The following is a 17,336-nucleotide window of genomic DNA, read 5'->3' on the forward strand; positions in this document are numbered from 1 at the left end:
AGGGGCCTGGGAGAGTGCAGTGTTTGTGAGAATCACGTGGGGCACCCACAGTCTCTGAACCTCGGTTTCCTTGTAAACTGGCAAAGAGACCGCGTGAGCCGTGTTTCCTGGAACCAAGAGATTCCAAGAAGGAAAACCTGGGATTCCTGGAGACGGAGATGAGGGTCGGGAGCAGGAAGGGGAGGGGTACGTGGGGAGGACTGGGGGGCAGCCCAGAAGAGGCTTTCAACACTGGGCAGCAGCGTCTACACAGGCAGAGATCTCTGCATCTTACTGCCCGCAGGGCTGACCAGTGGCTGGAGGTGGGAATGGCCAGGCTCAGCCCAGCCAAGTCTGGGACCATAGGACACTTAGTGGGGGATCCCCTGGGCCACCCTCACTGGCCTGTGGCTCTCCTGACACCACAAGAGAGGTCCAGGAGCTGACCTTGGGTCCTAATGGGGGACACCTTCCTGGCAGCAGGCCAGCAGTGTGGTGTGGTGGTCAGCGCACTGGGCTCTGCGTCTGTGTGATTGTGGGCCAGACACCTAACCTCTCTGTGCCTCTATTTCTTCAATGGCGAATGGGGGCACTAGCAGCCCCCACCTCTGGGCACAGTGGCCTGAGGATTAAAGGCAAGGGTGGCACGAGACCTATGGCAAAAGCTCCGAGCAGCGAGCTGCCCAGGGAGTTCCACCACCATCTCCCCTCTGGCCGCCAAGGAAACCCTGGCTCCTGGTGACCTGGCACAGGTCTGTTGGACTCGGGGTCCTTCTCATACCCAAGATCAGGACATAGCAGCAGGGCTGTCCCCAGGGAAGGGAGCTGGCCCCTAGACACGCCCCAGGAAGCACACTAGGGAAGGATGCCCTGGTGACTTCGATAAGTTATTGCAAAAAAAAAAAACCAATTTATTGCTATTTGACCCCTGCATTCGTGCCTCCATTTCCCAGAATATGAGCCACCGGAGACACCAGGAGAGGCAGGAGACCCCCGCCCCTTGCACAAAACCCACTCCCTTGGACGCTGTCCTCAGCGAGGGTGGCTGGGGGCCAACCAAGGGGCCCACCCGCAGAGTGGCAGAGGAGGCAGGTTGACCCTGCGGACGTTGAGCTCTGTGGCGAAGGTCCTGGCCTTCTGGTAAAAGAAGAGCGATTTCTCACGGTCCAGGAGGAAGTTGTGGTAGATGGTGGCCAGCCGCGTGTAGATCTTCAGCTGTGCCTTCTTGTTGCCCAGGTCCACGGCGGCCGCCAGCGCCAGCTGGTAGTACCCGGCTGCATCAAACGGGTCCTGAAGGGGACAGGCCACGCAAAAGGGGGACTCGGAGCCCGTCTCCCCAGAGGCCATTCCTGTGCCCAGGTCATTCCCCATGTCCAGCCAATGCTGGCTCACCCCATGAGCCCCGAAGCCTGTGACACTGCTGTGGGCTCAGCTGCAGGAGGTGGAGACGGCCTTGGCAACCCCTGGAAGGCTTCTTGGTTGTCCCTACACCCCACTCACCCCAAGCCTCCTGTCCCAGCCCCACCCTTTCTGCAGGCAGTGGCTGCTTTCCCCGTGGGCTGAGGTTGGGGCGGATCCTGCCTGCTCTGAGAGTTCCATGCAGGACCCGTGGCTCCCAGCCATAGCAGGGGCACAGCGTCGAGTGACCCAGGCTTCCCTCTGGCCCCTGTCCATGCTGACCATTTCCAGGCCCTCCACGGGCCGGGCCAGGTACAAAAGCATCTCCCAGGTGTCCTCTCTGGGAATCTTCCCTGAAATATTGATGGAGTGTGATGCCCCAGACATCCACACCCATTTTCAATGCATCTGTGTCTCAAACTCACCATCCCCGGGTTGGGATGCCACCTCCCAGACCTCCTCCTTGACCCTCCCATCCTCCACCCAGCTTCTCCCCAGGCGCCTCCTCCACACGGGGGTCACCCGAGGGACCTCTCTAAGACCCATGCCTGGCCCGTTCCCCTTCACCATCTCAAGACGGCTCCCAGGGCCAAGGACAAAGTCCAAGATGCAGCAGCCCATGCCCTCACTGCCCCGCCCCACACACGGAGCAGGGGCGCAAGAAGGGCCTGAGTCACCCTCACTGCTCATCCAACGCCCCCCAGCCCCACCGAACACTGGACTCTGTGCCGGGTGCATGGCTGAGCCTAACATCCCTGCTCCCAGTCTGGGGGACCTGGGAGTGAACACTGACCACACAGGGTGGCCAGGGCTGTGGCAGAGGGAAGCCCAGGAGCCTGTGGGGGGCCCAGGAGGCCCCAGACTCAGCCTGGGGTGGGAGGCAAGGGCTTCCTGAAGGGGGGGCATCCCAACTAAACAGGAAGGAGCCAGCCAAAGCATATGTGTCTGTGTGTGCATGTGCCTGTATCTGTGTGTGTGTGTGTGCCTGTATGCATTTGCGTGTGCGTGTGCCTGTGTGTGTGTGTGCCTGTGTGTGCGTGTGCCTGTGTGTGCATGTGCCTGTGTGTGCGTGGGCCTGTGTGCATTTGCGTGTGCGTGTCCGTGTGCCTGTGTGTGTGTGCTTGTGTGCATTTGTGTGTGCATATCCATGTGTGTGTGTCCGTGTGTGTGCGTGTGCCTGTGTGTGCGCGTGTGCCTGTGTGCATTTGCGTGTGTGTGTGCCTGTGTATGTGCCTGTGTGTGCCTGTGCCTGTGTGTGCCTGTGCCTGTGTGTGCACGTGTGCCTGTGTGCATTTGCGTGTGCGTGTCCGTGTGCCAGTGTGTGTGTGCTTGTGTGCATTTGCGTGTGCATGTCCGTGTGTGCGTGTGCCTGTGTGTGTGCGTGTGCCTGTGTGTGCCTGTGTGTGCGTGTGCCTGTGTGTGCGTGTGTGCCTGTGTGCATTTGCGTGTGCATGTGCCTATGTGTGCATGTGCCTGTGTGCATTTGCGTGTGTGTGTCCGTGTGCCTGTGTGTGTGCCTGTGTGTGTGCCTGTGTGCATTTGCGTGTGCATGTCCGTGTGTGTGTGCGCCTGTGTGTGTGCGCTTGTGTGCATTTGCATGTGCGTGTCCGTGTGTGTGCATGGGCCTGTGCCTGTGCCTGTGTGTTTGCCTGTGTGCATTTGCATGTGCGTGTCCGTGTCTGTGCATGGGCCTGTGCCTGTGCCTGTGTGTGTGTTTGCCTGTGTGCATTTGCGTGTGCGTGTCCATGTGTGCATGTGTCTCTGTGTGCCCGTGTGTGCGTGTCCATATGTGTGCATGTGTCTCTGTGTGTGCCTGTGCGTGCATGTGTGCCCATGTGTGCATGTGCATGTGTGTGCATGTGTCTCTGTGTGTGCGTGTCCCCGTGCCTGTGTGTGTCCCTGTGCCTGTGTGTGCCTGTGCCGGACTGTGCATGTGTGCTCGTGTGTGTGCATTTGCATGTGCCTGTAGTGTGTGCAGCAGCTAGTGGGTGGCAGGCTGAGCCAGAACACACCTAATCCACCCTATTCCAGGGCTCACTCTCACGTGTAGACTAAAGGGGACCCCATTTTAGAGGCAATGGGCAAAGATGCCTGTTTACCCCTGCCTCTCTGCCAGCCTTCCAGGCCCCATCCAACCAGGCTTTCTCTCCCACCTCTCTGGGCCCTGGGTCCAGTGCCTCCTACACGAGGAGGAGGGTGTGGCCTTGGAAAGACAGCGGCCCTGGGGGAATTCTAAGGGGGCCTCCCGGTGGGAAGCTGGCCTGCTCTGACAGCATAGTCACCATGAGGCCCAGAGGGCTGTGCATGGGAAGGAGGTGAAGGAGGCCTCTGCCCCCAACCCCAGCCATGGACTTTGGCCTCTCAGGGACTACTTGGTCCTTTCCTTCCTCCTGGGTGGGCGGAGTGGGTGGCAGGCATGACTAAGAGAGATAAAGGCCCCTCTGGGAGGCCTGTCCCCTGAGTCCCAGGCGAGCCCCTGAGCGGTGAGCAGTGTCCCTCTGGGCCAGACACCTGGCACCTCCCCGTCTGGCTGGGACTTGGGAGGCCACAGGGACTGCTTCTGACCACCAGGTGTCGCCAGCACTGGGCGGGGGCCTCCCTGGCAGCCCCAGGCCTGCGGTGGGGGATACGGGGCGGGGTCTTAGGGCTGCCCCAGCTCCTCATGTTGTTCTAAGGCCCCCAAGAGCTCAGTCCCTGGACTGGAGCGCCCTGGCCCCTCAGCCCACAAGGAGCACCGATGCAGTGCCAGTGTGATGCTGAGTAGGGGCGGGCACCTGCTGGGCAAGGGGGTGGGGACACCCCAGGTCCGAGTCTGCCAGTCCCAGCTCTCCACCCCTGCAGGGCTGGGGGCAGAGGGAGCACAGGTCCCACCACCTCCCCTCGAGACAGACCCGACCAGCAAGGCCTCAGCCCCACTGCACCCGCCCTGAACTGGGGTTTCCCTGTCTGTGAAGCAGGTGGTAAGACACCGGCCCTGCCCCACCCTGCCTGGGTGATGTGAAGATTCAAGGTGTCTTGGGACTCCAGGAAGGAGTTGCTCAGTGCAGGCTGGCACCCTGGGCAGGCTTCCTAGAGGAGGCGCCGGGATTTGGGTTGGATGTTGCAACATGGATTCAGTGTGAGGATGATGCCATCCCCCCAAATGTCCTTCTCCCTACCCTGTTTTCTTTGTTAAATACAACTTGACACTTGACTGTCAAGACTCAGCTTTGGTGTCACCTCCTCCAGGAGGGCCCCCCTGACTACAATCTCTCTTCTTTACCCAGAGGCCACCATTGCCCGCTCATGTATCAGCCTCCCTGGCTGAGGCTGAGTTCTTGAGGGCGGGGCCTGGCCAGCTCGGGAGTTGGGTTGTGTCTGCTAACCTTGCCGGCTCCTTCAGCCGGGTGCAGCGCTCCAGGGAGGCCACTGGGCCATTCTTAAGGAAGGCTGGAACCCAGGCCTCTGGGGTCTGGGTGGAGATTTCACTCCAAGGGGGCTGGGAACACCCTGAGCCCAGCCCCTCCCCACCCACCTTCAGGTCGTAGAAGATGATGTCACCGAGCACCAGGTACACCTTCACGTAGTACAGGGTCTCCTCGTCAAACTCCAGCGGCGAGTTGCAGAGCGACAGGGCCTTGAGGTAGAAGTGCTCTGCCAGCTCGCCATGGCCCAGCCGGTGTTGCAGGGCAGCCAGCCGGTGGTAGGCCACACGCTCGTTCAGCCGGTCCCCTGGGGTGCAGGCCAAGGGGGCAGGTGTGAGGACATGGCTCCCTGGGGCAGGCAGGGCACAGGACCCTCAGGAGCAGGCATGCAGACCCCAGGCAGCACCTGGCTCGCCTCCAGGCACCTGCATCACCTGGGCAGTTCTGGCCAGTCCCTTCAGGGCTCCCAGACTCACTTTCCCATCTGCAAAGCAGAACTAATAAGGCCTGCCCCCGTCTACCGTGAGGCTTTGGCAGACTCAGACTTGGATGGCCCAGCTCTGTGCCTACACACAGCCACCTGCCTTTGCTCACTGTTTTTAACCAGGAGAGCCCAAAAGGCACGCAGCCCAGGTGCTCCTGGGCACCAGGGCTCCAGGCAACCCACAGACGTGACATCCGACTCTTCCTGGGTGTGTCATCATCGGAGGCCCCTACCTTGGGGAGTCACTGCGTGCCTGAGCTCCAGGTCCCCCTGCAGATGCGCAAGCCCACCCAGGCTGTCTCCGGTGTCCTCCCCTTTTCAGGGAGAGTGCCGTGGAGCCTGCATTCAATGCATTCCCACGTGGCTGCACACCTGTGTACCAGGCCCTGGGGCGCAAGGCACTGGGGCATGCGGCCTGTCCAGGGCTCCCTCTCTCTAGAGGAGGACAGATGACCCTGGCCCAGCACCGGGGGATGCCCAGCATTAAGAGGCTGCTGGAAGGGGAACTGGGATTTCATCAGCCAGAGAGCCATGCGGTTGATGAGGGTGGGAAGGGTACAAGAGAAAGGGAACGTGCCACTCAGCCTGGCACATGCAGGGACCAACGAGATGCCTGGCATGTCTGGAAGGCAGAGGGCACACTGGGCGGCCCTCGTGGTCAGCAGGGGGAAGAGGCACAGGAAGCAGAGCTCAGCCAGGCAGGGAGCTCTGCACTGCGTGAGAGCCCTCGGGCTGTGCCCCGCGGCCGGATGGGGGAGCTAGCTGGGCAGATCTGCCTGCCTGGACGGGAGACCAGGAAAATCCGGCAGCTGTTTCGGCTCCTGCCCTGCAGACCTGGAGGCTGAGCTCTGGCAAAGTGTGGGTCCTGGCAGGGCAGGGGCTCAGGGGGCTTACCCAGGGTGATGCTGAGTGCTAGGGCCGTGTGGGCAAACTCCAAGCCCTCCCGGGGCTCCTCCAGCGTGGCCAGCAGTGCCACCAGCTTGTTGCACAGCCGCAGCTCTGCCTTGCGGTTGCCTGTAGTCACTGCCAGGGGCAGGGCCCGGTCCTGCCACACAGGTAGATGGGGTCAGGCTTCCTGCAGCACCCACCTTGCCCAGCGCCCTCCTCAGAACTCAAACACGTGCTCGGAGCTTCCCACACCCCAGCTACCCCTAGGCCTTGACACAGCTCTGTGCTCTGAGATAAAGGGCGGTTCAGACACCCAAACTGGAGGCTGAAGAGTCACCTGAGGCCCATCCAGCTACACCTGGCAGCCTCAGACCAGCCCCTCCCACCTGGGCACCGGGGATCTGCCTGGGGGGAGCCAGCACTCCTCTCTGCTCTAAAAACACCACATTTATCTGTGCCCAGGACTGAGCCACACCGTGAGCTCAGAGGAAGGGAGAAGCCGTCCCCACTTCGGGGTGCATGGAGACCTGGGCCCTGGCCCTGGGCCTCCCACTGGCATGCTGTGTGTCCTTTGACATGTCCTTGTGCCTCTCTGAGCCTCAGTTTCGTCATCTGTCAAATGGGGACGGGACTTCCCACTCAAGGTTGCTTGAGATCATCAGGTGCAAGGGTAAGGCCATTGCTGTGTTCAGGCCCCAAGTGTTTGTCCCGGGCGGTGGGGGCACAGTCAATATCATTCCTGGTGAAACCACTAGGAAACTAAGCATGTGCATGGGTGGCCCTGCCTCCAGGTGGGAGGCCTCTGCCCGACCACACCTGTGCCTCAGCCCTCAAGGTACCCCCCTGGGGCCCACCCACATCAGCCCATAGGCCAGCTCACCCGGTAGAAGGACACGGCTTTCTCCCGCTCCCAGGCCCCGTTGAAGAAGATGTCTCCAGCCGCCTCAAACAGCTCTAGCCCCAGGTTGGGGTCGCCTGTGTACAGGGCCACATTCTGCGCCACCTGAAAGGAGGCAGAAGTTCCCTCAAGACCCACACCTGGCGAGGTGGCCACGCCCACCCAGGTGGGACTCCCCCCCCCAGCCTCCTTCCTCTCACACACTGCAGGTGCACCTGAGCCTTTTTCAGACGCTGTGCATTAGGGCCGCCCCCACCGCTGGCATGGGGACAATGACCTCAGGCACGTGAGTGCTAGGAGGTGACTGTGCAGCTACAGCCCAGGAACCTGACACCTGTGAATCCTGCCACCAGGGCTAGCCCTAGCCCACTCCTCCTGCACTCAAACCAGCCTCCGTGGCCCCCAGATTGCTGGGAGCCCATGCCCTGGCTCCTTTCTGCATTGCCACATCCCTGCCACAGCTCAGGACCCCACATCAACAGTGTTTGTGGGTGGGCTGGTCCCTTCTTGGCCATGAGCTCTTGATCCTTCTCCTCAGCTCAAGGAGGTATACAGCAGGTGCTCAAAAACAAAAGCTTCACCAGGCTCTTGGGCTTCCCAGTTTGTTCCAGATCACACTGGGTTTGGGAAAGCCTCTGAAAACCGCTGCTATGACAGATGCATTTTGTAAGGAGATTTGCCACATGTTGCTTGGAGCAAGTTCTTCTGTGTGTTAACTGAGAGGACACATCATTTGAGCATGTGCTGTATACCAGCAGGTGCTGGGCACTGTGAGGGGCTGTGCCTCTGCCCTCAGGGAGAAGATGCTGGCCATTGGGGGAGGATATGAGGGAACCAGCGGGAGAGAGGGGAAAAGCATACAACAGGTGCTCAGCAGTGGCTTAGGAATGAGTGGATGGATGGATAAATGGATGAGCAGATGTATAGGCACATGGATGGATGGATGAGCAGATGAATGGATGAACGGATGAGTAAGTGGATAGATGGATGCATGGATGGATGGATGGATTGACGGACAGATGGACGGACGGACAGATGGATGGATGGGTGGATGGATGGATGGATGGATGGGTTGAATGATGTGTGTATGTATGGGTGGGTGGATAATGTATGGATGGATGGGTGGAGGGTGGATGATGTATGTATGTACATATGGATGGATGGATGGATAGATGGGTGGATAGATGAATGTATGGATAAACAAATGGACGGACAGACAAATGAATGGAGGGATGGATTAATGGGTAGATGGGTGGGTGGATGGATGAATGATTGATGGATAAATGGATGGGTGGACAAACAGGTGAATGGATGGATGATGGAAGGATGGTGGATGATGGATGGGTGAATGGATGGATGATGGATGGATGAAGGATGAACAGGTGAATGGATGGATGATGGAAGGATGGATGGATGGATAAATGGATAAATGGATGGATGGATGGATGATGGAAGGATCAACAGGTGAATGGATGGATGATGGAACGATGGATGAATAAATGGATGGATGGAAGAACAGGTGAATGGATAGATGATAAAAGGATGGATGAATGGATGAATGAATGGATGGATGGATGATGGATGGATGGATAAATGGAAGGATGGATGGATGATGGATGGATAGATGATGGATGGATGGATGGACAAACAGGGGAATGGATGGATGGATGGGTGAGTGGATGGATGATAAAAGAATGGATGAATGATGGATGAATGGATGGATGGATGATGGATGGATGAATGGAAGGATGACAGGTGAATAGATGGATGATGGAAGGATGGATGCCTGATGGATGGATGGATGCATGGATGGATGATGGATGGATGGATGGAAGGATGAACAGGTGAATGGATGGATGATGGAAGGATGGATGCCTGATGGATGGATGGATGGATGATGGATGGATGGATGGAAGGATGAACAGGTGAATGGATGGATAATGAAAGGATGGATGGATGGATGATGGATGGATGGATGGATGGATGGATGGATGGATGGATGGATGGAAGGACCCATAGGTGAATGGGTAGATGATGGAAGGATGGATGGAAGGACCCATAGGTGAATGGGTAGATGATGGAAGGATGGATGGATGGATGGATGAATGGATGATGGATGGATGGAAGGATGAACAGGTAAATAGATGATGGAAGGATCATCTATCATCATCATCAATGGATGGATGGATGGATGGAGAGTGAACATGTGCAGAGGCCCTCCTGCCTCCCTCACCACTCACCTGGATGTACAGGTCAACCAGCTCGCTCTGTCGCAAGATGTAATAGATCTTTCCTGCTTGCAGCCAGGCATGCGCCTCCTTCTCTTTCTTCTGGAGGTCAATGAAAATCCCCAGACTCCGTTTGGTGTAGTCCAGTGCGGATTTGTAGGCCCTGGAATCAGACACAGGTGTCAGAACAAGGTCTCTTATCCTCCTGGAACCAGTCTGCCTCCTCCCATGGGTCTGGTGACAGATGAATCTGGAATGGGACTGGGAATGGCCCTCTTGTGTGTGCAGTGTCCTGCCCTTCCCAGGCTGCTGAGAGGGTGGGGGTGAACACACACGGCACGGGAAAGATGAAGGACATCCTTCTGAGGGAACTGGGCATCATGCTGCCCTGTGGCAGGGGAAGCGTGCTAGTCCATCTCCCCCGCATCCCAGACATGGCCTGTGTCTTCTCCAGATTCACCAGGAGCCATTAGTGTTCCGATGCTATCCAGGCCAATGGTTCTCAAGGTGTGCACGCATCACAGTCACCAGGAGGCCTGTCCGTATAGCTTGCTGGCCTGCCCCCAGAGCTTCTGGCTCCACAGGCCTGGGGCGGGCCCTAGAACTCCCACTTGCCACAAGCTCCTGGGTGACATGGATGCTGCTCTGCTGGTCCAGGGACCACACTTTGAGAAGCATGGCTCTAACACACTGGCCCATTTTCCTGCTGTGAACCTGAGGCCAAGACTGGAGCCAATCTCCTGGGTCCCTGTGGAATCTGGTTCCTTCCCTGCTCTCTCGGTGAGTCGAAGGGGTGTGACTGCAGCAATGTCACTGGGCCCTGTGGGTGGGGTGGCCAGGGCCGTGGTTACCCCACCAGGTCAGGATGCTCCAGGGGAGCCAAGTGGGCCACAGGTGGGACGTGAGACCTTGAAACCCTGCCCCAGGGAAGCAGGTGATACGACTGGCTCTGTCTTCTGTGGGAGAGAAGCCACAGGTGGCTGCTGTGGTCACATTTAAGGGCACAGATGAAGGCCAGGAGTGAAGACTCGGGGCAGGCAGAGGTCAGATGACAAAAACCACCTCGGTAGGAAGAACAGCCCAGAATGCACGTACTGCCACTGCTGGGGTTGAGATGACCTTTGGGGAGGTGTGGAAGCAGGGATGGGAAGACGTGTCACCCAACAAGGGAGGCTCAAGCTGGGACTCACGGATCATCAGCAGCCTTGGGACAACCCCAGGCCCCCCAGCTCAAAGCATCCAATGCCAAGGAACCAAATGATCCCAAGGAGAGGGGCTGCTGGGGCCCTGGGCCAGCTTCCCTGTGCCCCTGCCCCGCCCTGCCCCACCCGCCCCCTTTGCCCCCTCCCCCCGCCCCCACCACCACAGAGCCAGTCCTCACCGCTCAGTGCCCAGGGACAGGTAGAACTGGCTGATGGTCTCCAGGAGCTGCCCCTCCAGCACCTTGTCGGCCACCTTGCAGGCCAGGGAGAGCTGGAGCTCATGGTAGATGACACACTGGGCCTCGCTGGGCATGACGGCACTGTAGAAGTGGCACAGCCGCTGGACGGCCCGCAGCTGGCCTGGGCGGAAGACAAAAAGGAAGACGTCAGCCTCCCAGCATCGAAGCGAGGCTGGCTGGGCTCAGAGGTCCCTGTGGTGTGCTTGCCTCTTTCACACCTCTGTGAGCCTGGGCCCCATAGGCGAGGAGCCTGAGCGCGGACAGGCCAGGCACCCGTGCAAGGGCAGCCACCAAGCACACCGTGACATGGGCACAGCTTGGTGCAGATGCCCATGGTAGAGGCCGGCCTTCTTTACAACTCCCAGGGGTGAGGTCCTGGCCAGGCTCGACCCCTGCACCAGGCCATCTGTTTCTGCTTCACAAAGCCCCTCTGGCCAGGACCAGGGCCGCCTTCAGCCCGAGCTGATGAGGCCAGGGACACAAGTAGCCCCTGTCGCAGATGGAACCCTGAGGGAGCAAAGCCAAGCATCACGTCTGCTGCACACGGCATCATGTTGGGGGAATGGGGTTCAAAGCCGGCCCCTGGCATTCCCGCACATGCTCCTCCCGTGCAGCCAGGCTCCAAACCCACAGGCCTCTCCCAAAGCCAGGGCGCTGGGAACAGTGGAAAGCTTCTGATTTTCTAGTGTCAGCAACATTCCGGAGATGAACACCAGAAACCAGGTACGCCGAGTGGACATCTATCACACATGCCACCCAACAACGGCAGAATGCACAGTCCTCTCAAGCACCCACGGGACATTCCCCAAGACAGACCACGTGCCAGGCCACACAACGAGCCTCCGTGAATGGGAAAGGACTGAGACCGAAGCAGGGGTGTTCTTCAGCTGTACTGGCGTGAAACTGGACATTAACAGTGAAGGAGATTTGGGAAAGTCAAAAATATGTGGAAATGACACACTCCTAAACAACCAGTGAGTCAAAGAAGACACCATCGGGGAAACTGAAAACTAATTTGAGAAGAATGAAAACAAACGCACAGCACGGGCCAGCACGATGGCTCAAGCCTGTCATCCCAGCACTGTGGGAGGCCGAGGCGGGAGGATCACTTGAGTCCAGGAGTTTGAGACTAGCCTGGGAAACATGGTGAAACCCCCGTCTCTACAAAAAAAAATACAAAAATTAGCCAGGTGTGGTGGTGCATGTCTGTAATCCCAGCTACTCGGGAGGCTGAGGCAGGAGAATGGCTTGAACCCGGGTAGAGGCTGCAGTGAGCCGAGATTGCACCACTGCACTCCAGCCTGGATAATAGAGCAAAACTCTGTCTAAAAAAAAAAAAAACACACACACAGCATATCAAAAATTCCAAGATGCAGCTAAGGCAGTGCTGAAAGGGCAATGTATAACTATAAATGTCTACATGCAAAGAAAGAAGAAAAATCTCAAATCAAAAACCTAACCTTCCACCTTGAGAAACTAGAAAAAGAAGAATGAACTAAACCCAAAGCGAGTAAAAGGAAGAAAATAATAAACATGAGAGTGGAAATGGGAAGTAAAAATACAGAGAATGGAAAAACAAAAGAGCTAATCAACAGAACCAAAAGTGGGTTTTTCGAAAATATTAACAAAATTGACAAATCGTTCACCAGATGGACCAAGAAAAGAAAGATGGGACACAAATGACTAAAATCAGAGATCGAGCACCGTGGCTTATGCCTGTCATCCCAGCACTCTGTGAGGCTGAGGTGGGAGGATCGCTTGAGGCCAGCATTCAAGACCAGCCTGGGGGAGCATGACGAGACCCCAACTCTAATAAAAATAAATAAATTAAAAATTAAAAACCCAAGTTTCTAAAATCAGAAATGAAAGAGGGAACATTATTGCTGGCCTGACAGAAATAAAAGGATTCCATGAAAACCCTACGAACAATTGTACGCCAACAAATCAGATCATCTAGACGCAACAGCCAAACTCCTAGAAAGACACAAACTACCAAAAGTGACTCAAAAATGACCCCAAGTAAGCACGTGCGGTATCAGCCCCGCCCTCAGTCTCCTCGGCTGTTCCACCCATGGTGGGGAGACGGGGAAGCATGATCCCATCCCCTGGCCTGCATTTCCAAGTCTGAATCCCCCAGCACCCCGGGGAGGGCCTCGTAGGCGGAGGTGCCACAGGCTATTGTGCTAGGACCCACCGGCGGCTGCAGTGGGGGCTGGGGTGCTGGGTTCCTGGAGGGTCTCCTTCCAGTCAGAGAATGGCCCTGGGGAAGAAGCTTGGGTCTTAACCCCCCCACCCCTCCTTGGGCAGATGTGTGGGACCGGGGCCCCTTCACACGGTCCTTTCCAAAAGCTCGTCCCTCCCAGGCCAGGAGTGGGTGCCAGGCCAGTGCTGGGAAATGGGCAGATTTGGCCACAGCCCCTGGGACTCCGGGCCAGGCCACAGGTGGCACCTCTGAGTGGTCTCACTATGCCATGACGTCCATCCTGGGAGGAGGGAAAAAGCGCTGCAAGGCAGAGGGGACCTGCAACAGTACCCCGTGTCTCGGCCATTTCCCCAGACTCAACTTCCTCATCTATCCTCTCTGGCCCAGATTTCGGGCAGCCCTGCCCACCTACTGTCCATTCACTGCTCAGGCTGCCGTGACTATTCTACAGCACTCCATGGCTCCCCAGTGCCCTTGGGGAAAAGGCCAAGCCACAGCCTGAGGCCCCAGGCCCTGCTTAGCTCTCCAGCAGAGCTTCTCACCATCCAGCACCCAACCCACCCACGCCCAACTCTGTACCTCCCTGCATAGGCCCTGCTCACTCACCCCCACTTACACCCCACCCATCCCCGCTCACCCGATCACACCCCTGCTCACTCAGCCCCATCACATCCCCGCTCACTCACCCCCATCACACCCCCACTCACACACCCCTCCTCACTCACCCCTGGGCCTTCACACAGGCTACACCACCAGCCCCTCACCTACCACCTAATACTTGACTAAATCTTCTCAACCCTCTGGTCCCAGACTAAAGAGGCTTCCCTAACCCGGGACCAAGAGCTGCCCCGCCATCACGCCACTCACCCTTTTGTGGCTTCTCTGGCCTGAAGCTCACTTTCCCACGCTCAGCCCCTGCCACCCAAGGACCCCACAAGCCCCATTTGTGGGTGGGGCCTGGCACACTCTGCACAACGAGCTGCTTTTGCATAAACTGCTCTGCGGCTTTGGGTAACCACCCGCCCCTGCGTCCTCTGTGAAGTGGGATGACAGGTGCACAGGGCTGCCAAGATGTCAAGCAGATAACATGGGCACAAGCACCGGCGTTCAGGGCCTGGCTCATGGAGGGGCCCCAAGCCCCAGCTCAGCGGAGCCTGCCTCGCTTCCAGGGTTATGTCTGGAAGCGCCCGTTGCCCAGACTTCAGGGATTCCCAGCATGCAGGACTTTCAGTGCTCAAGGCAGGATGGTCCCTGGGCAAACCGGGAAGAGCTGGTTCCCCGAATAGGGCCCAGAGGGCCTGGCCCTGTGTGGGAACTGCCTGTCTCCAGGGCGCTTGCCAACATCTGCTGTTTGCCATGACTCAGCACTTTCGATGGTGGAAAAACCACCGCTTGTGTCTGAATCACAAACCCCAGGTATGCCCTGACCCGAGTGGCCCCGGAAGGCACGCAGGAGGAACCGGGGCACTCACTCTCCACGTGGCCCAACTCCACGGCGACCAGAAGGGCCCACTCATAGTAGCCCTTGCCCTGCTGGGCCGGGCCCTGGCGGGTGCAGAGGTGACCCAGCTGCAGGAGCACGTGGGTGAAGTCCCGGCCACACTCCTCACGGGGCAGCCTCGAGAACAGCCGCACAGCCTCCAGGAGGTAGTGCCGGGCCAGCCTGCTGGCACCCGCGTGCAGGCACAGGGCCCCGAAGTTGGCCAGCACCACTGCCTGGTTCCTCTGCTGGCCCAGGTCCCGAGCCACCCGCAGGGCGCAGTAGTAGCCCTCCGCTGCCTGCCTCGTCCGGCCGGTCCTCTTCAGAGCCACGGCCACCATGTTGGCAATCACGCCCTCCTGGTCCTCGCTGGCCACCTCCGCATCCTGGACAGACTGCAGGATGTCCAGGGCCACCGGGCTCTGCCCATGAAGCACGTGCAGCCAGGCCAGGGCCACCAGGTGGTCCACGATGGCACGGACTCCAGCAACAGCACTGGCTTCCACTGCCTGCGTCATGAAGGTGATGGCCGGGCCGTGGCAGCCGTGGTGTCTGTACAGCTGGGCCAAGCTGGCGTAGAGGTGGCTGCGCAGCGCCTGGCCCGTGCCCGGCGTCAGGGAGGCCAGCGCTTGCCTGAGGTAGTGGGAAGTCTGGGCGGGGAGGCTGTGGGGCTGGAGGGCGTTCTGGAGCACGAGGTTCACACTCCTCAGCGAGCCGGCCGGCGAGCCCCGTGTCCGCAATGAGGCCACCTTGACACAGCTCAGCACCAGGTGGGGCAGGCACTTGCGGCTGTAGATGTCAGCCAGGAGTAGGTAGCAGTCTGAGAGCCATGCAGCCTCTGGGGCTCCCGAGTCCCTGTGCAAAAGCAGCAGCCGCTCTAGGAAGGGCAGGGCCTCCTCGGGCTGCTTGAGGTGCACGTGATGCCTGGCCAGCAGGAAGCAGGCCCGGGCCTCGGCCTGCAGGCTCTGGCCACCCACCGCCCGCCGCAGCGCCAGCTGCAGGAGCTCCCCCTCCGCCTCGGTGCTGCAGATGTGGCCGGGCGTCCCCAGGAGCAGGGCCATGGCTTTGGGCACCACCTGTGCACACTTCTCCCGGTTCTTCTGCTTCCGGTAAATGCTGGCCAGGTTGGCGTACACAGCCACCACCAGGAACAGGTCCTCGAAGCTGCCCTCCAGGGCCCCCAGCGCTTCCTCAAAGTACACCCGGGCCTGGGACAGCTTGAGCCTCCTGCTGCACAGCCGCCCCAGGAGGAAGCAGAGCCTGGCCAGGGCCATGAGGAGGCCAGCTTTCTTGGCCGCCCCGCGGGCCCGTGCTAGGTGCCCAGCCAGCTCCTCCTCGTCGCTGAAGCTGCGGAACATGCTGCTCAGCCATGGCAGCGCCACACCATACAGGCCACGGAAGCTGGTCTTGTACCCAGGGGCGTTCAGGAACAGCAGTAGTGAGCTCAGGGCCTCTGGGTCCTCCCAGTCATCCTTGGCTTCCAAGCAGAAGGGGGGCTCCTCGGGGTCCTGCAAGCTCACATTGCTGGATGCCGCACAGAGACCCCAGGACGCTGGCTCCTGGGGGCAGCCTGGGCAGGTCTTGCATTGTTCCAGAACATTCTTCACCTTCTGCAGGGTCTCCTGTGGCTCCGGGCTCAGGCAAGGTGGAGGTATTTCTGCAAGTCACAAAAACACCTAGACAGATTAGAGTCCAGCAGTGAGTCCTGGGTCCACCGGGGGCAGGGTCCTAGCATCCCCGGCCTCTGTGTCCCTGGCACAGCACTTTCCAGACGATACTGCCCCGCCGGCTGGCCATGAGCCCTTGAGTAGTATGTGCAATGCAAACCCAGGGCCTGGAGCACGTAGGAACTCCGGTACTGTGGGGACAGAGAGAACGCAGGCCCGTGGCCCGACTCTCCCACAAAATCACCCTCCTGTCCTCCTTTGTCACCCACCTGACAGCATGGTTTTAGGAGACTATGTGTCAGCTCAGTGATCCCTCAGAGATGCCTTTCCCTTTAGAAAGAATCAAAGCCTTCTAATCGGACCCATGTATATGCAGCACTACAAGTACAAATGTAATTTTTGTCAGCATACTGGGCCCCCCGATGGGGTACAGGAATCCATGAAATCCTCAACAGCCAGTCAGAGCTACTGATCAGCTCAAAAGCTGCTATGCAAAATTGGTAAAGCCACCCATGGCAGAGGACAGGGATGTTGTAGCCGTGTACCCAGCTCCATGCAGGGAAATGGACCATCCCTGCAGGAAGGATGGGAAAGCTTCCAGGCTCCTGTGGCCACCTTCACCTTGGACGGTCTGAAAACCTGAAGCCCGCAGTTCCTAAAGGGTTAACAAAGGCCAGGCTGCCCATGCAGCCGGCTGGCGCCTGCTGGCTTTGGTGGATTCCCAGCCAAAGCCCCCTCCCAGAGGTGAGCAAACAAGCGCATTTCCTGTTGGAAAACCTGAGACGAAAGGAGACATTACTGGGAAGGAAAGAATCTAGATTTAAATAGACTCTCTGTTTCAAGCTCACATGTAAAAAATATTTTCAATACAAACTGTCTCCTTATTCATCTGTAAAGCCTTGGAATTAAAAAAAAAATTAAATATGATTTAGAGGCAAATGTCTGACTTGACTACACTAGATTAGCTAAGAAATCTCCCCCGCCCGGCAGAGGCAAACAGCCCCTCCCAGCCATTACCCTGGCCTTGGGGGCAGCTGGAGAGCCACTGGCCTTTGCTCCAGGGACTTCGGCAGAGGGTGGATCCACCCCCTCCCCCAGGCAAACCTACAACAGCTTTCCCTTCCCCACTGGCTTCCTGGCCTCCTCTGGGACCTCCTGCCTGCATCCCAGATGTACTGGGATGGATCCCATTCCCAGGGAACTTCGAGGGCCCTTGGGGTGTCCACATCCCCAGGCTCTCCCCATGCGGACCCTGTGTGAGGGGAA

At 58.5% G+C, this 17,336-nt stretch overlaps 1 protein-coding gene across 3 annotated transcripts in view; it reads right to left on the reverse strand.

Moving 5' to 3' along the window:
• Positions 1–866: 866 nt before the first annotated feature.
• The window catches only part of SH3TC1 (SH3 domain and tetratricopeptide repeats 1), a 43,187-nt gene continuing 26,717 nt past the window's right edge, over positions 867–17,336 (reverse strand). For all 3 annotated transcript variants that reach the window (XM_054553420.2, NM_001134679.1, XM_024245664.3), the window contains 7 exon segments: positions 14,396–16,060; positions 10,661–10,841; positions 9,292–9,442; positions 7,034–7,156; positions 6,160–6,310; positions 4,892–5,088; positions 867–1,269 (listed from right to left, as the gene is read on the reverse strand). In XM_054553420.2, coding sequence (XP_054409395.1) covers positions 1,012–1,269; positions 4,892–5,088; positions 6,160–6,310; positions 7,034–7,156; positions 9,292–9,442; positions 10,661–10,841; positions 14,396–16,060 — 2,726 coding nt within the window. In that variant the 3' untranslated portion in view covers positions 867–1,011.

Source organism: Pongo abelii, chromosome 3, assembly GCF_028885655.2.
Source record: "Pongo abelii isolate AG06213 chromosome 3, NHGRI_mPonAbe1-v2.0_pri, whole genome shotgun sequence".
Classification (NCBI taxonomy): Eukaryota; Metazoa; Chordata; class Mammalia; order Primates; family Hominidae; genus Pongo; species Pongo abelii.